The 14,608-nt window shown below is 38.1% G+C and overlaps 1 protein-coding gene across 1 annotated transcript in view; it reads right to left on the bottom strand.

The window, feature by feature from the left end:
- The window catches only part of chm (CHM Rab escort protein), a 74,818-nt gene that overhangs the window by 32,019 nt on the left and 28,191 nt on the right, over nt 1-14,608 (bottom strand). Inside the window, exons 7-8 of the mRNA XM_084387109.1 lie at nt 13,676-13,796; nt 12,597-12,819 (exon numbers count right to left, since the gene is read on the bottom strand). Coding sequence (XP_084243235.1) covers nt 12,597-12,819; nt 13,676-13,796 — 344 coding nt within the window. The remainder of the gene's footprint in view (nt 1-12,596; nt 12,820-13,675; nt 13,797-14,608) is intronic.

Genomic DNA, 14,608 nt, shown 5'->3' on the forward strand with positions numbered 1-14,608 from the left:
CCTTGGTTTCCAAATGAGATGCAAAATTTGCTCTCATCAGAAAAGAGGACTTTGGTCCACTGTCAACGCAGAGTCAACGCAGCCGTCTACCAGGACATTTTCAGAGCACTTCATGCTTCCTTCAGCAGACAAGCTTTATGGAGATGCTGACTTCATTTTCCAGCAGGATTTACACCTGCCCACACTGCCAAAAGAACCAAAACCTGGTTCATTGACCATGGTATTACTGTGTAATTACTGTGTGATTTCATGGAATATTCAAATTTTCTGGGATTTTGATTTCGTGGGTTTCATAAGCTGTAAGCCATAATCATCAAAATTATAACAAATAAAGGCTTGAAATATCTCACTTTAAATGTAATGAGTCTATATAGTATATTAGTTTCACCTGTTAAGTTGAATTCTTGAAATAAATCAACTTTTTGATGATATTCTAATTTTATGACTAGCACCTGTATATGTATATGTATATGTATATGTATATACACACATACATACATACATACACACAGACAGACAGACAGTATATAAACAGGACACAGTATATAAATATACACTGAAAGAAATCCATCCGCCAACATGAAGTAACATGTAACATGAAGGGCATAGGTTGGATATTAGGTCACATAAATATGTCTGAAGACAAAGATGGAGAGATGGAAAAGGACACTTTCCTTTTCACTCCGAGCTTAAACAAGGGAGAAAAAAAAAAAAAAACCTTCTGGCCTTGTCTGCCCCGATTAATATAGAGACATGGCATCTTAATAAAGTGCAAAGATAAAAAAAAAAGAAAAAAAAGAGGCTAAATCTGCCAGCAATCATCTGGGCCCATCTCTTGTCCTCCACAGAACCCCATAGAGGCAGCAGGGAAGCCCTTTGATGTCATTAACCCTAACTGACAGACGTTTAAGCTGATATTACTCTAATTAACTGCCCGCTGTCGGCCGCAATGATGCAGTCGGGTGGAGTGCGTGGGCACTGCCATTCCCTCTCCAGGCCCCAGCACTCGCCCTGGCGACATCACTCGCCATCACGGCTAAATTAACAGTTGTGAAAATCCAGTACCCCCACAAGCCCCTGCTCTTTATAGCCTCTAAATGGCATTTCAGTTCCTATCAAGACGGGAATCAGGGGACGTGATTTTTTAATACGGTAGCAAAACAATGGAGGCCATTAATAGCCCGACGCCGTGACAGCGCGCTCACCGATGATTTATGAGTTTGTGTATAATTTGATTATGCTATTAATTCCACTGATTACAGCTGCAGCGAGTGTGGAGAAGGTCACATCCAAAATAAATCTTCGACAACTCCCTTTTTCTCGTCACCTAACACCCTCCTCCCCCCCCTTTACCCCACCGACATCACCACAAAACAACTGCCTCCAACTAGTTATTTCTGTAATTAAAAAGTAATGTAACAAGAAGCACAAACAAGCTTCGGGCTCTAATGGCAACATCACGGCAGAGCTTCAAATAAATTGAACGGAGGCCCGTAAGGACGGAAGCTTTTTTCACGCCGCAGGAAATGCAATGGTATGATATCCTAGCGGTTTCAGAGATAACAGGTTGAGATAGCTATAGGCTGCAATCCATAACGAATTTCACTTTGCAAGCTATGATGTTCTACTTTGTGTTATTTATATTGATCTAGAAAAGGGATATTAAGGTACATTAAAAAGGGACATTCCTAAAAGCTATTTGGTGCTAGTCTTTCTTTTGCCCACATTACTGCTATATTTATTTGATTAAAAAAAATACAGTAATATTGTAAAATATTATTACAGCATAAAATAAGTTTTTTATTTTTAATTGTAATTTATTCCTGTGATTGCAAAGATGAATTTTCAGTATCATTACTCCAGTCTTCAGTGTCACATGATCCTTCAGAGATCATTCTAATATGCTGACAGTTGCCTAATATTTGGAAACAGTTTTTTCAAGATTCTTAGATGAATAGAAAGTTCCAAAGAATAGAATTTATTTGAAATAGAAATCTTTCCTAACATTATTAATGTGTTTACTGTCACTTTAGATCAATTTAATGATCAACCAATAGAAGTATTCATTTCTTTTGATCCCAAATCACGAAAGTGACCTCAACGTGCGGGTTAGCGGTAGCATAAGCCATCAGGCAAGTGTTATTTAAATAAACTCCTGATGTACTTACAAACTTTCCAATGCCTCGTTTTATGAGCACAGAACCTATTTGCACTACTGTAGAAGTTTGGTACCATTCTGGGCATTATTAGTGGGGTAATTTACGAGATACATCCTTGGATCCATTAGCGCCTGCACTAAGCCATTCGGCTGATATCTCTAAATAAGCTCTAACTTTAATAATGTTCGACCAAGGGAAAAAAAAGGCATCTGGGGGGGTGTTTGGCTCGAGGTCATGGTGCAAAGAACCCTAGGTTGATTTTACTCCAAACCATCCCTTTAATTTCTTTAAAAACAACTGTTGATCGATAGTGTAACTAAGTAACAAATGATAAATGCTAAACTAAATATAATTAAGAACTAAAAATAAAGAGTTAATAAAGGTTGTACTTTTATTATTAATGAACTTAACCCAACTTTTATGGACAAATGCACACAGCAACTCCTTCATGCACTCTTAAAGTGAAAGCTCTCTTCAAGAGATAGTGGGTTAATTAAAGGGTTAACACGTCTTTCCATTTAAATTAGTACTAGACATCTTAATCTTAAAATAGACAGTAACAATTAGACATTCCATCTTGATAATCTTAAAAAAAGTTACAAAACAAAATGGCCTTTTGACAATTTTTGTTTGTTTGATGAGAAAAAAAAAAATCACTCTCTAAACAAAAGAGCAAAACATTCTGCACAATCTCCCAGCAGATAGTCAATAATGGGCCGGAATTGAAGCCATTAATCTAAAAAATCTTGAATGCATCCCTAGTGACCTGTTAGATCTCAGTCTATTAAACAAAGGCAAGAAAAGCTTGACTCGCTTGATTAAAGCAACACAAACATAAAAAAAAAAAAAACCTGATGCCACATTTGGACGTGCTTCCTCCTCCTCCTCCTCAAAAGCCAAACCAGGTTTGGGGAAAGCATCTGAGCGCCCATGGGAAGCCCCCGAAAAAAAAAAAAGAGAGAGCGGTTTATTAGCGTTCTGTGCGCGTCGACAATAAATCCCCTTGCCTTGCAGGAGATGCTAAACAAACAAAATTACCACACGCGGCAAAGACCACTTACCTGTCAGGTTCATTGCCGGCAAATTCGCTTGTAATCTAGGGTGCTGGAAGCCGAGTGGGGGGCTAATGGTTGGCCAATAATTAAAAGAAAACAAAGCGCCATGCTGGCTGGCAGGCCTTTCTCTGCGAAAATTAAATCCTGTTTGGATCTGAATAAATTAAATGTTTATTGCTCCCCGAGAACACACGTTAAAGGGGGAGGAAAACGAATGACAGAGAGGAAACGCGGCGTGTGAGGGAATGCTTGGAAGACAATCATCGCCTCTAATTAATGCATTTCCCCGTCCTCTCAATCTGTTTCTGTTTGACTGTTGTCTGATTGGAGCGCCGTGATCGCAGGTGCAAATCATAACCTGTCACGGCCAAATGTGTTTACCGGGCTTGAATGGATCACGCCGGCATCCAAAAAACATCCCAGCGACGGAGACGGAGGAACCGGAACGGGGGTGCAGAAGACGGAGGATGGCAGTCAGAGTGCCAAAGGTTATTTAGAAATTAAAAAGTCTCCGCTGTCAAAACTTGAGGGATAATGCGGGGCGAGGACGGTAAAGCATTTCATCACTATATTAGCGGAGCTGCTCGCTGATCTGTGAATAACTGAGAGAGTGAGCATTATTGAGTTTGCACCTCCATCTATCCATCTATCACCTGCAAGCAGGTATCAGCGTGATGAATGAACCCGCCTTCCCTCGCTTGTTCTCTCCGTCTGACTTTTGTCTCTCAATCCCTCGCCTTTTGTCCCCTCTGATGTCCATCTCTTTCCATTTCTCCACAAGTTTTTGAATTCTTTCTTCCTTCTTTAATCTCTCTCTGTAGTGCTTCATTTCTCTAGTGGACTCACCTGTCTGGTGTGGCATTCTACAACTTTTGCGAATGGCACATGGTGCAGACTTTAAAGTTAGATGAAATGAAAATTAACCCTATTTATTTTCTAAATGCGTGTCATAGGCCCTGTTTGCACCTGATAACAAGATGCATTTTAGTCAATCGGATCACAAGTAGACATTCCTGTTTACACCTGGTGTTTTAATCCGTCTCTTTTGTCCACTTTCAACCACTTCTGTCCTGGTTTCTTCGAGGGGAGGGTACATGTATGAGCTTTTTCAGATCTTCCGATCTAATGGATGAAAAAAGCTCACGCAATTTACATATGAATGTGAAAGGAGACACAAAAACACACGGAGAGCATCAGCTTTCGTTTCTGCTCTGAAAGGCGCAAGACCACACAGAACGCAGTGAGTGCGTGTAAGAAATCATGAATGGTGAGAGAACATTGTGCTTGGTACATTTTTCGTCTTCAAACCAAACTTGGGTCTCCATCTGACAAAGTTTAAATCCCGTCTGGCTAGTGCGCTTCCCATGATGTTTACGCATTAGGTCAGCAGGCGTAGAGTAGCCGGTCTTTTGTGGCTGTTCGAATGCATTCAACCACATGAGCGCTTACACTATGAAAGCAATCCGGTCTGATTTTTTTCCGATTCCCTCTGGAAGTGGTCGAAAGTGGACAAGCTCAAAGCGTTTTAGACTTCTTTTACACCTGTATTTAGCATCGTCCACTTGTGATCTGATTGACCAAAACGCATCTTAATACCAGGTGTAAACAGGGCCACAGATGAACACTTCACACATGTATATTCCATAAAAAAAAAAAATTTAAGTAGTTTTGAGCTTTGTGAAAATGACAGACATCTCTCTGGTGACATATGCAGAACTTCTCCAATCATTTAGTTTGCTTAAAGCTTACGTTCATCGGTCTCCATTTCTGAGTGCATCAGCCACATTTCAAAATCCAATCAACAACCAATGCATAGAAACAAGTCTTGCCCTACATTTCTTCTTTTTTCAATAAGCGAATAGTTCATGCAAAAAATCTAATTCTGTCATCATTTAGACACCCTCATGTCATTCCATAGCTGTTTGGAACACAAATTGAGATATTTTGAAGAATGTCCAAGCTTCTCTTTTCCAACTAATAAAGCTGAATTGTCAAGCTCTTTTTTTAAATAAAGTGCTTCCAGGGTATCTGCAGAGTTTTTAAAATCAAATTTAAGACTTAAAGCAGAACTTGGTAACTTTTTTAACTTAATAAATCTGTCTAGAAATCATTTGGATGGTTAAACAACCTGTTCTGGTGATATTGGTGACTTTCCCCGCTCCCCCCAGCGTTCCCAGGCGGAAAACCAACCTTGCAACTTGGGGACTACCGTCCCGGCAAGATAGAAATTAGAAGTCTCGTGAGAAGCGAGAACGAGAACGAGCGCGAAACACGAATTGCTTTACGGCAATTCGACATAAACACACACGCATGTATGATGTATTACCCACCTCGGTAGACATAGCTCCACACGATACATTTAGCTTGCTCCGATCATAACATGAGCAGCGGTAGAGAGGGGGACGAGGCTGCCGCAAGTGAGTTTTTTACGACAGTGTTGTGAAATATACGCCCACCACAGCTGTAGGGGGAGCTCGTGGGGAAAACATGCGACAACAAAAGGGAAAATCAGCAAAGAAGTGACTAGAGTTCGCTAGAGTTGCCAAGTTCTGCTTTAATACCTTTTTTTAAGACCTGCACAAATAAAAGCTATATGTCCATACAGAACAAACCTATACAATCTCAAAATGAGTCTTTTATCTCAGATTCTTTTAATTATTGAACAGGCTGCAGCACACATTCGAGGACTTAATAGTGCTTATCAGCAAAGCAGGGTAACTGTATATAATATATACTCAAGACATGTTATATTTAATATGTACTGAAATTGGTTTGGGTGCTAATATATCAATACATTGGAATTAGAGGTCAACCGATATTGAATTTCTCTGATACAAGAGCAATGTTTTCAATGAAAAGCAATAACCAGATTATTGTGCCAAAACTAATGAAACCTATATTGTGAACATGTTAAATAATGATCTTAGTCTTTCCTTCTTGAGTCAAGATGAATAAACAGGATAATAATAATAATGTGAAAGAAATAATGAAAGAAAAGAAAGAAAGAAAGATAGATTGAAAGAAAGAAAGAAAGAAAGAAAGAAAGAAAGAAAGAAAGAAAGAAAGAAAGAAAGAAAGAAAGAAAGAAAGAAAGAAAGAAAGAAAGAAAAAGAAAGATAGATTGAGATTATAGGCTGTTTAACTTTCGAATTTCGATTGCGAACTGCTCTGAAAGCGAGAGCCTGTAGAACGTACAACAATTTTGCATTTCGACAACAATTTTATTTAATTTAATCAGAGTTGAATTAATTTAATTAAGTTTAAATCACATTAGACCACATCATGTTTCCTGTTTTTCCCATCCCCAAATTTAAGTCTTCTTAAAATGACATTTAAAGGGCACCTATTATGCCCCTTTTCACAAGATGTAAAATAAGTCTCTGATGTCCCCAGAGTGTGTATGTTAAGTTTTAGCTCAAAATACCCAACCGATAATTTTTTACAGCATGTTTCAATTGTCATTTTTTAGGGCTCCGTTTTAGTGTGTATCCCTTTAAATGCAAATTAACTGCTGTTGCCGGCCCAGGGGGCGGAGCCTCACAAGCTCGCCCTAAGAGCCAGGACAATCTCATCTGATAATATCAAAACAGAAACTCTCAGTAGTGGTGTTCATTTCGACTCGGAGTCGGACAATAATGCCCACATAGCCAGAGAATATATGCTGTATGGAGATAGAACAGGAATAGTTTAGTTTAATTACGGTTATTTGTCATCTGCTTTTATCCACTATTAATACAAGCCTGCTGTAGCAGACCCCGTCCGAATGATGACCAAAATATACTGATGAGTTCAATTAAGTTTATTGTACCTCACACAAAAGATGAAGCCTTAGTTTTACTCCAGAAAATCACTGTAAGAGCCGAATAAACACAGTATATAAGTGCGCATTAAAGTCTTATCCATAAACTCTCTCTCTCTCTCCCTTTCATTATCATGGAACATACACAGCGAAATACACAAAACACTCGTTAGAACTAACAGTAAACAAATATATACACACCTTTTCAGTGGGTGCTTAATCAACTGGTAAACTGTATATCCACGACTGGGTGAGCTGTCATGAAGTGCGCGCTCTCACTTTCATTTTTGCCGTGATCAGTAACGTTAGGCCTGTCGCTGAATCACGAACAGTACAGATCCATCCTCGAGTAACAACCAGAGTAAATGAATTCTGCGAAGTTCATTCTTACATCCAACAACAAAACACCTCAATCGCTTAGGCGACATTCTTGTCTACAGTTGCTCCAGTGTGGAAACAATGGCGGACTGTGTCCAGCTCACTCAGGGCGGGTCTATGCTCAAACTGCAGTGTCAATCAACAGTCGTGGGAGGGGCCTGTGCAAAGTGACATCACATTGCCCCGAATCTGAGAACAGCTCGTTCTGAGACAGTGCTTATGATTTATGGGGATTTTAAAAAAAGCACTTGGTGGATTTTTATCATTATAGGGTGGTTGTGTACACACACTGTCAACACACATTTATGTTCAAACACCATGTAAAAGTGAATTTTGCATAATAGGTGCCCTTTAAGACTTATGTTATTGTATTAAGACTTTATGAACTTAAATAAAAAAATAAAAGACATTTTTTTAAAGGACCATCATGGACCCTGGGTCCATATGACTTCCAAATCTACTGAAGCAATTCAAATAGTTTTGTGGGCTACTTTTACTGTTTTTTTTTGTTTGTTTTTTGTCATTTTGGGCCTCGAAGACCCGAATTATCCTTCACTTTCTTTATACGGAAAAGAGAAGCCAGGAAGTTCTTCAAAGTATCTCCTTTTGCGTTCTACGCAAGAAAGAAAGGCATACAGGTTTGGATTGACATGAAGCTGGTTACTTTGTCATTTGTAGCTGAACTATTATTTTATTTACGAAGCAAATTTTGTCTTTCCTTTTCTTTTAAGATGCATTTGACAACGTCCATATTGTACATCACCTTTGACGATTGAAAAGAAATAGTGCTCGATTTTAATAATGAAGTCATGGAGAGAGAAAAAAAGTCAGTGGCGACAACTGTTTCTTGCGTTCCCTCCGGAGATGATGGACAGCTTGCAGGTGGGTTCATGCCTCAGTGCGCTAGCATGCTTATCTGAATGTCAGCAAGGGTGATTAGTGGAAAACTATGGAAATCAAAAATGCTAATTAATCTGCCTCACAGACGAAGAGGCACATTAAAATTCGTGGATATCTCAGAAGAGACACATCAAGCTTAAATTGTGAGGTGGAGGGGTTAAGTTGCCTTTACTTGGAATTATGATCAAATCGCATCACAGAACATGATTACATAACTTCAGATGACACAAACAAATGATGATTTATTTGACTAAATTAAATATTGATATCTATCTGGTGTGTTTACATTGGAAGAGACATTTGGCAATTGCTCTGCCCTCTCAATAATCGATATCACCTGATCTATATTGGCACATTAGCTTTATAGCCCTATTGACGTAATATGTACACAGACAGACTTATTTCTCAGAGCAGAGCTCGAACCAGAGATTGGAGTCATATGTGCATTTTAGATAAACACTCGACTGTTCTGCTTGTCTTTGGGGAGATGTTCTCTGTAACCTGGCCAGACGCCAGCTCATGGTTTCTGGGATGATGGGGCTGAAGACTGCTCGTCTCTAAGTGCCACCGTTTCACAGCACTGCTCCCAGCAGACTCAAAGTGCTAAAAGCAAACACTCAGGGTCCTGCAGAGCTCTGACCCTGCTTCTAACTGCCAGCTTCGTTCCTTCCCCCTCAGAGCCGAGTGTGTGAGCTAAAACGTGAAAAACACACACTCTAAAACCAGTTGAAAAAGACTCTAGAGTTAAAAAATGGAACTGGAAAATAAAATGGAAGTCTTTTCTTCTCTACTGGGACGTACTGTGAAACGGCTTCTCGAACTAGACGAAGTGTAGGGCGGGACTTGATCTTGTCGATTTTGTTGTTTGCTATTGCTGTGATGTCACGTGAGTGACAGGTTGTCCCGCCCTCACATGTCATCAGAGAAGAGAAGAAATGTCGCTGCAAGAGGGAGGGGACGTTTTTTTTTAATTAAAATTTACAAGGGCACCTAAAAAAAAAAAAAAGTGCATGGAAAATCATGCATAATAAATGAATTATGCATAAAATTGTATTCCTTAAAAAAATAAGGAAAATCATTTTTGATTTCATAGTGACTTTAAATAGCCCACCTTGTTGGCAGAGGCTATTTACACTAACTCCGCCCACTGACGTCTGGTTGGGCCAGACAAAATTACGTAAGACGCTGGATTGTCAACAGTAGCAATAGTGTATGGGTAAGGCACGTGGCATAACGTTTTGACTCAAAACGACCCGTGTTCGAATCCACCTTTTGCCGAACTCACTTTACTCCCTTTTCCCATCACATATCAAAATGGGAAAGGCATTTATTTTCAATAAAAATGAAGAAAATATTCGAAAAGTGGAAATAAAGTGTCTAACGTGTGTTTAATAATAAAGTTCATCTGTTAGGGTTATGGGGAGATGTTATTAGCTAAAATAACAGCTTTATTGTCCCAATAAGCCGGCATCCATTTCATAATTTTAATAAATATAATAATTTACTCTGTGCTATTATTGCATACCGTTTAATGTCCAACAACACTGAGGTGCAAATAGTATCTGCCACTATTTATAAGTATAAGTAGCATCTAACTACTATTTACATTTATTGCAAATAAAATACTGCTATTTTTACAGTGTAAATAGAATCTATCACTATTTTCACTTAGTCTAAATAGCATATCGCTAAGAAATTGCTGCTAATTTCACTTTTTCTATTCTATTGAGTCTATTGCTATTTAAATGGTGTATATAGCAGGTATCGGCAAGAAAATATGGTATTTACACTAGCAAATAGCCGCCCGCCTTTTATTATTATTTTTCACACTCTGAATCAAATGGCCGCATTTTGTTGCTGTGCCTTTAAGATGCTCTAACAATTTAATAATTATTAAATTATAAACAATTATAATTGAGATTCTATTTTAGTTTTTATAAAAAATATATATATTTTTACATTTTCTGTTTTCATTAAAATTTTGGTTAAAATGTTAATAATTTTGTCAGTTTTCTTTTTTGTCTATAGTTTTTTTATTCATGTTTATTTCAGTTTTAGTTTTAGTACATCAAGTTAAATTAAATGAAAATGAGAAATGTTGCTTTGGCAACTAGCAATTTTTTTTTAAATATATATTTTCCATATATTTAAAGGTACACTTTAACTTTTTGTTAAACCCTCTAGGGGTTAAAAAAGAAAACTGCATTAATTTTGTGGAAGAACATTGTTTTGGTTCAGCTTCGACTCTGTGACTGTGCGGGAGAGAGATTATCCTACTGCTTATAAAACATTCACAACTATGCTTAAGAGATATAAGCAGTAGGCCTGTCACGATAACAAATTTTGCTGGACGATAAATTGTCCAAGAAATTATTGCAATAAACGATAATATTGTCGTTCTGAGACCATTTTCATCTAATATAATGATAATGGCATAATAATGCAGGTACACCTTTTCAGAGATCTATAAACTTTTATTTCTAAAGAATATTTAACATTGAAAACGGAAAACATTTTAAATATCCACAAAAAATGACCAAAACAACCAAAACCAATAAAAGCAATGGATGTAATCAAAATTGCACTTCAAAAAATATTAAACATTAGGCTCAGACATAAATAGTGATACATTCCATAACAGGCAAAACTGCCAGTTAGGACCTTTGTAAACCAATAAAAAAAAGCCTCAACAGGCCATATCACACCATTTTGCACTGTCCTCCTGTTACTTTGTCGACTAAACGCCCGAGTGATTGTGTACTGTCGGGAAGACGGAGACGCACTTTATTGCGTGTATATGCTACGCACTGAAAATACTTGGTTAGGATTAGGGGTGAGGAGTGTATTACACGCCATAAAGTGCGTATCATATGCATGCAAAAACTATTTTTGCCATATAAATGGCACGAGAAATAACATTCATGGTATAGATACGCATTTTCATGAGATCGGGCTCGCTGTCGCGTTTGGCTTTGAAACCAATTCCATCTTTTTTTTTTTTTTTTTTTTTAACTCACAACTAGCGTCTTCTCTCTCTCCCGGCAGTCGCCGCAAGCAGTCCCGCTTTCCCATACAAAGACCATGTGACTGACAAGCGCCGTGGCGCCGCCTCCCCACACAAAGACCATGCAACTGACAAGAGGGTTCACTCCTCCTATACGCTAAGGAACCGAGAGTGGTCATCCAGTCTCTTTGATAGAGAGAGAGAGAGACGAGGAAAACAAACAAGCATGCAAATGGAATTATCGCGGCCGGAAAAATTATCGAGCTCATTTTTTTTATCGTGCGATTAATTGATTTATTGACTATCGCGACAGGCCTAATAAGCAGTTTAGATCTCAAGCTGACTAGCTGAAGACATTACTGTAGCTTTACCCATTAATAGACACGGTACTTTCTTGAAAATAAATTCCAGCACAGCGCTACAACAACCATAATGAAATGACCCTTCACAATAGATAATGCTTTACAATGAACTCTGATAGAGAGATACATTACCGACCTGTCATCTCTAAAAAGCCAAGCCAATGTTGATTCTTGTTTTATTACGAGCTCTGTTTCTCTCCTCTATTCGGCAGTTTTTAAAGGGTAACTCTAGCCAAAATTTGAAGGTTCCAAGGTTCTTTTTTTTTTTTATCTACCCGAGTCAAACTTTCGCGTAAAGGCATAATTAGAATGGAAACGGCACTTTTAAGATTGACCGTATTTTCGTTTTAGGTCAAAATGCCTTTTGAATGGGAGTGAATGGGGCACTTCTATGATAGCATCAAAATCGCTATTTTTAAAACACTAAGAAGGTTCGACACAACATAAAACTGTGCTCGAAGTGTCACCAGGGGCTCTACACATGACTAAATTGTTTGTGTACACAAAGTTGACTAAAAAGAAAGGTTTAAAAAACAAAAAAACAGGTGATTCCCCAGAGGTTCGAGATTTAGATGCTCCATGTCAACATTTCTTACCTGTTGTGCCAACTAACCTATGCCACCATACACGTGTCAAAGTAACCAGATAAACTTTTCTCTACTTACAGATATGACGAGACACGCATGGGCGAGTGACATATGTACGCAATTTCCCACGAAAACCACCCTAATATATAAACTTATAATAGGCTTACCATAGTGAATAGCGCAAAACAAAACTTGTTTTGGAAGATGTGTTAATTTTAAACAAAAAAATTTAATTTCAACAAAAATGTTTTTGTGCATTTAGTTTTAGTTAACTATAATAACCCTTAAGTGAAATGACCCGATAAAGTCTTTTTCTGCTCTATTCTGTAACAGCATCCTGTGTACAGTTTACCTGCAAAAGCACTGTGGGATTTCTCCCAGGCCGTAGAGGGGGAACAGGAAGGGAGTGTTGCCGTAGCGACCCAAGCATCGCAGGAAGTGTTGCGTGGCCTTCAGTCCTTCCTCTGTGAGGGTCTGCTGCGTCACCATAGCGATGGAGTGCAGGACGAAGTCTTGCAGGTTCTCAGTGAGCTTCTTGTTCTTCAGGAACTCGCTAAATGGTTTCTCAGAGTAGTCTAAAAAAAAAAAGGACAATTTTAAATCTGTTACAGTGTAAAAGGACAATATGACCTCCCCACTAAGCCTGCCAGGGAGTAAAAAATAGACTACTAGACTGAATGAATGATTTTCAAAGAGGTTATTATAGCATGTTGCCTAACACTGTAATAAAAGGAGCAATTTACCAAAATATATCACTACAGCTACAGCTTTAAAGACAACATGAAACTGCACTGGATTTGGTGGGGGAGATACAGACTGAAAAAAGTAGAATTTGTCAACATAAATTAAATGTGTGTAATTTTATATAGTTGTAAAAGGTTCTTCACTATGCCATGGCAGGCCATCCAAAACATTACATTGTGTAAAAAACATGAAAAAGTACATGAATAGTAAGAAGAAAGCAATTATCACAAATGAAAAAAATGCAGTTTAAATATTCTTCCAATATTATTATTATTTATTTTTTTACACTTCATTTACATGCATTTTTAAATAAAAAAATATGTAATAAAAATTTACACATCATGATATTTATATTTGTTAAAATGTATGTGACATTGTGATGAGGGAAATAATGTAGGGTGGGGCTTCATTATCACTGTCATTTGATTGGATCGTGAATGTTAGGCAATGATATTATTGATTACTAATATTTCCCCCACCCACACAGACTCAGAGTCAGAGAGAGAATCTGAAAAACTTTTTTTCTTTAGGAAAACAAATTTTGAAACTAAATAGGCCAATATTGATTTCAATTTTGCATTCTCACATTCTCACAGAGATTTCTAACATGACCTGAAATCTACAGTACATGTCTGTGACAGATCTTGAATCACAGAGCTGAAGGGAAACAAACACTAGGGGTCATACCCTGGAACTCCTCTGGGTGTTGCTCAAAGTCCAGACAGAAGGTAAGAAACTTCATCAGCATGCGTTTCTCCACCACAGTCAGCTGCTTACTGGCAAACACATCAGCTCGCGAACACGGGACCTTCAGACGAGGAACAAACAGGACAGAGCAGGTTCAAGTAGTGACTTGTGTATGTATTCGTGCAAGTTTGCATGTACAAGTCAAGTATGCATATTACACACATTACATACAGAGGGGGGTGTAACAATTGTGCGGAAAACAGCTTACCTTTAGCCCTAAATTACTCACACAGATGGATTTTGCATTACAATGCTGCATTTAGTGAAATGAGAAACACCTTTTGCGTCAACACTCTTATCAGGTACATTAGTAAATGGAAATGGATGAATCAAGCAGCAATTCAATTTAATCATATTATTTTAGCGGAATTGCTCCAATACTTTGAATCAGGATGCCTTATATCAGACCTATAATACAATGCACATGAGAAAACATGAAGGATACAGAATTTTGGATTTAGATAGACAGACAGACAGACAGACAGACAGACAGGCAGATAGATAGATAGATAGATAGATAGATAGATAGATAGATAGATAGATAGATAGATAGATAGATAGATAGATAGATAGATAGATAGATAGATAGACGGACAGAGAGACACAGACAGATGACAGACAGACAGACAGACAGATCGATAGACGGACAGAGAGACAGACACAGAGAGACAGACACAGAGAGACAGACACAGAGAGACAGACACAGAGAGACAGACAGACATAGATAGATAGATAGATAGATAGATAGATAGATAGATAGATAGATAGATAGATAGATAGATAGATAGATAGATAGATAGATAGATAGATAGACACAGACAGAGAGACAGACAGATGACAGACAGAAAGATAGATAGATAGACGGACAGAGAG

Source organism: Rutilus rutilus (assembly GCF_951802725.1).
Source record: "Rutilus rutilus genome assembly, chromosome: 18".
NCBI lineage: Eukaryota > Metazoa > Chordata > Actinopteri > Cypriniformes > Leuciscidae > Rutilus > Rutilus rutilus.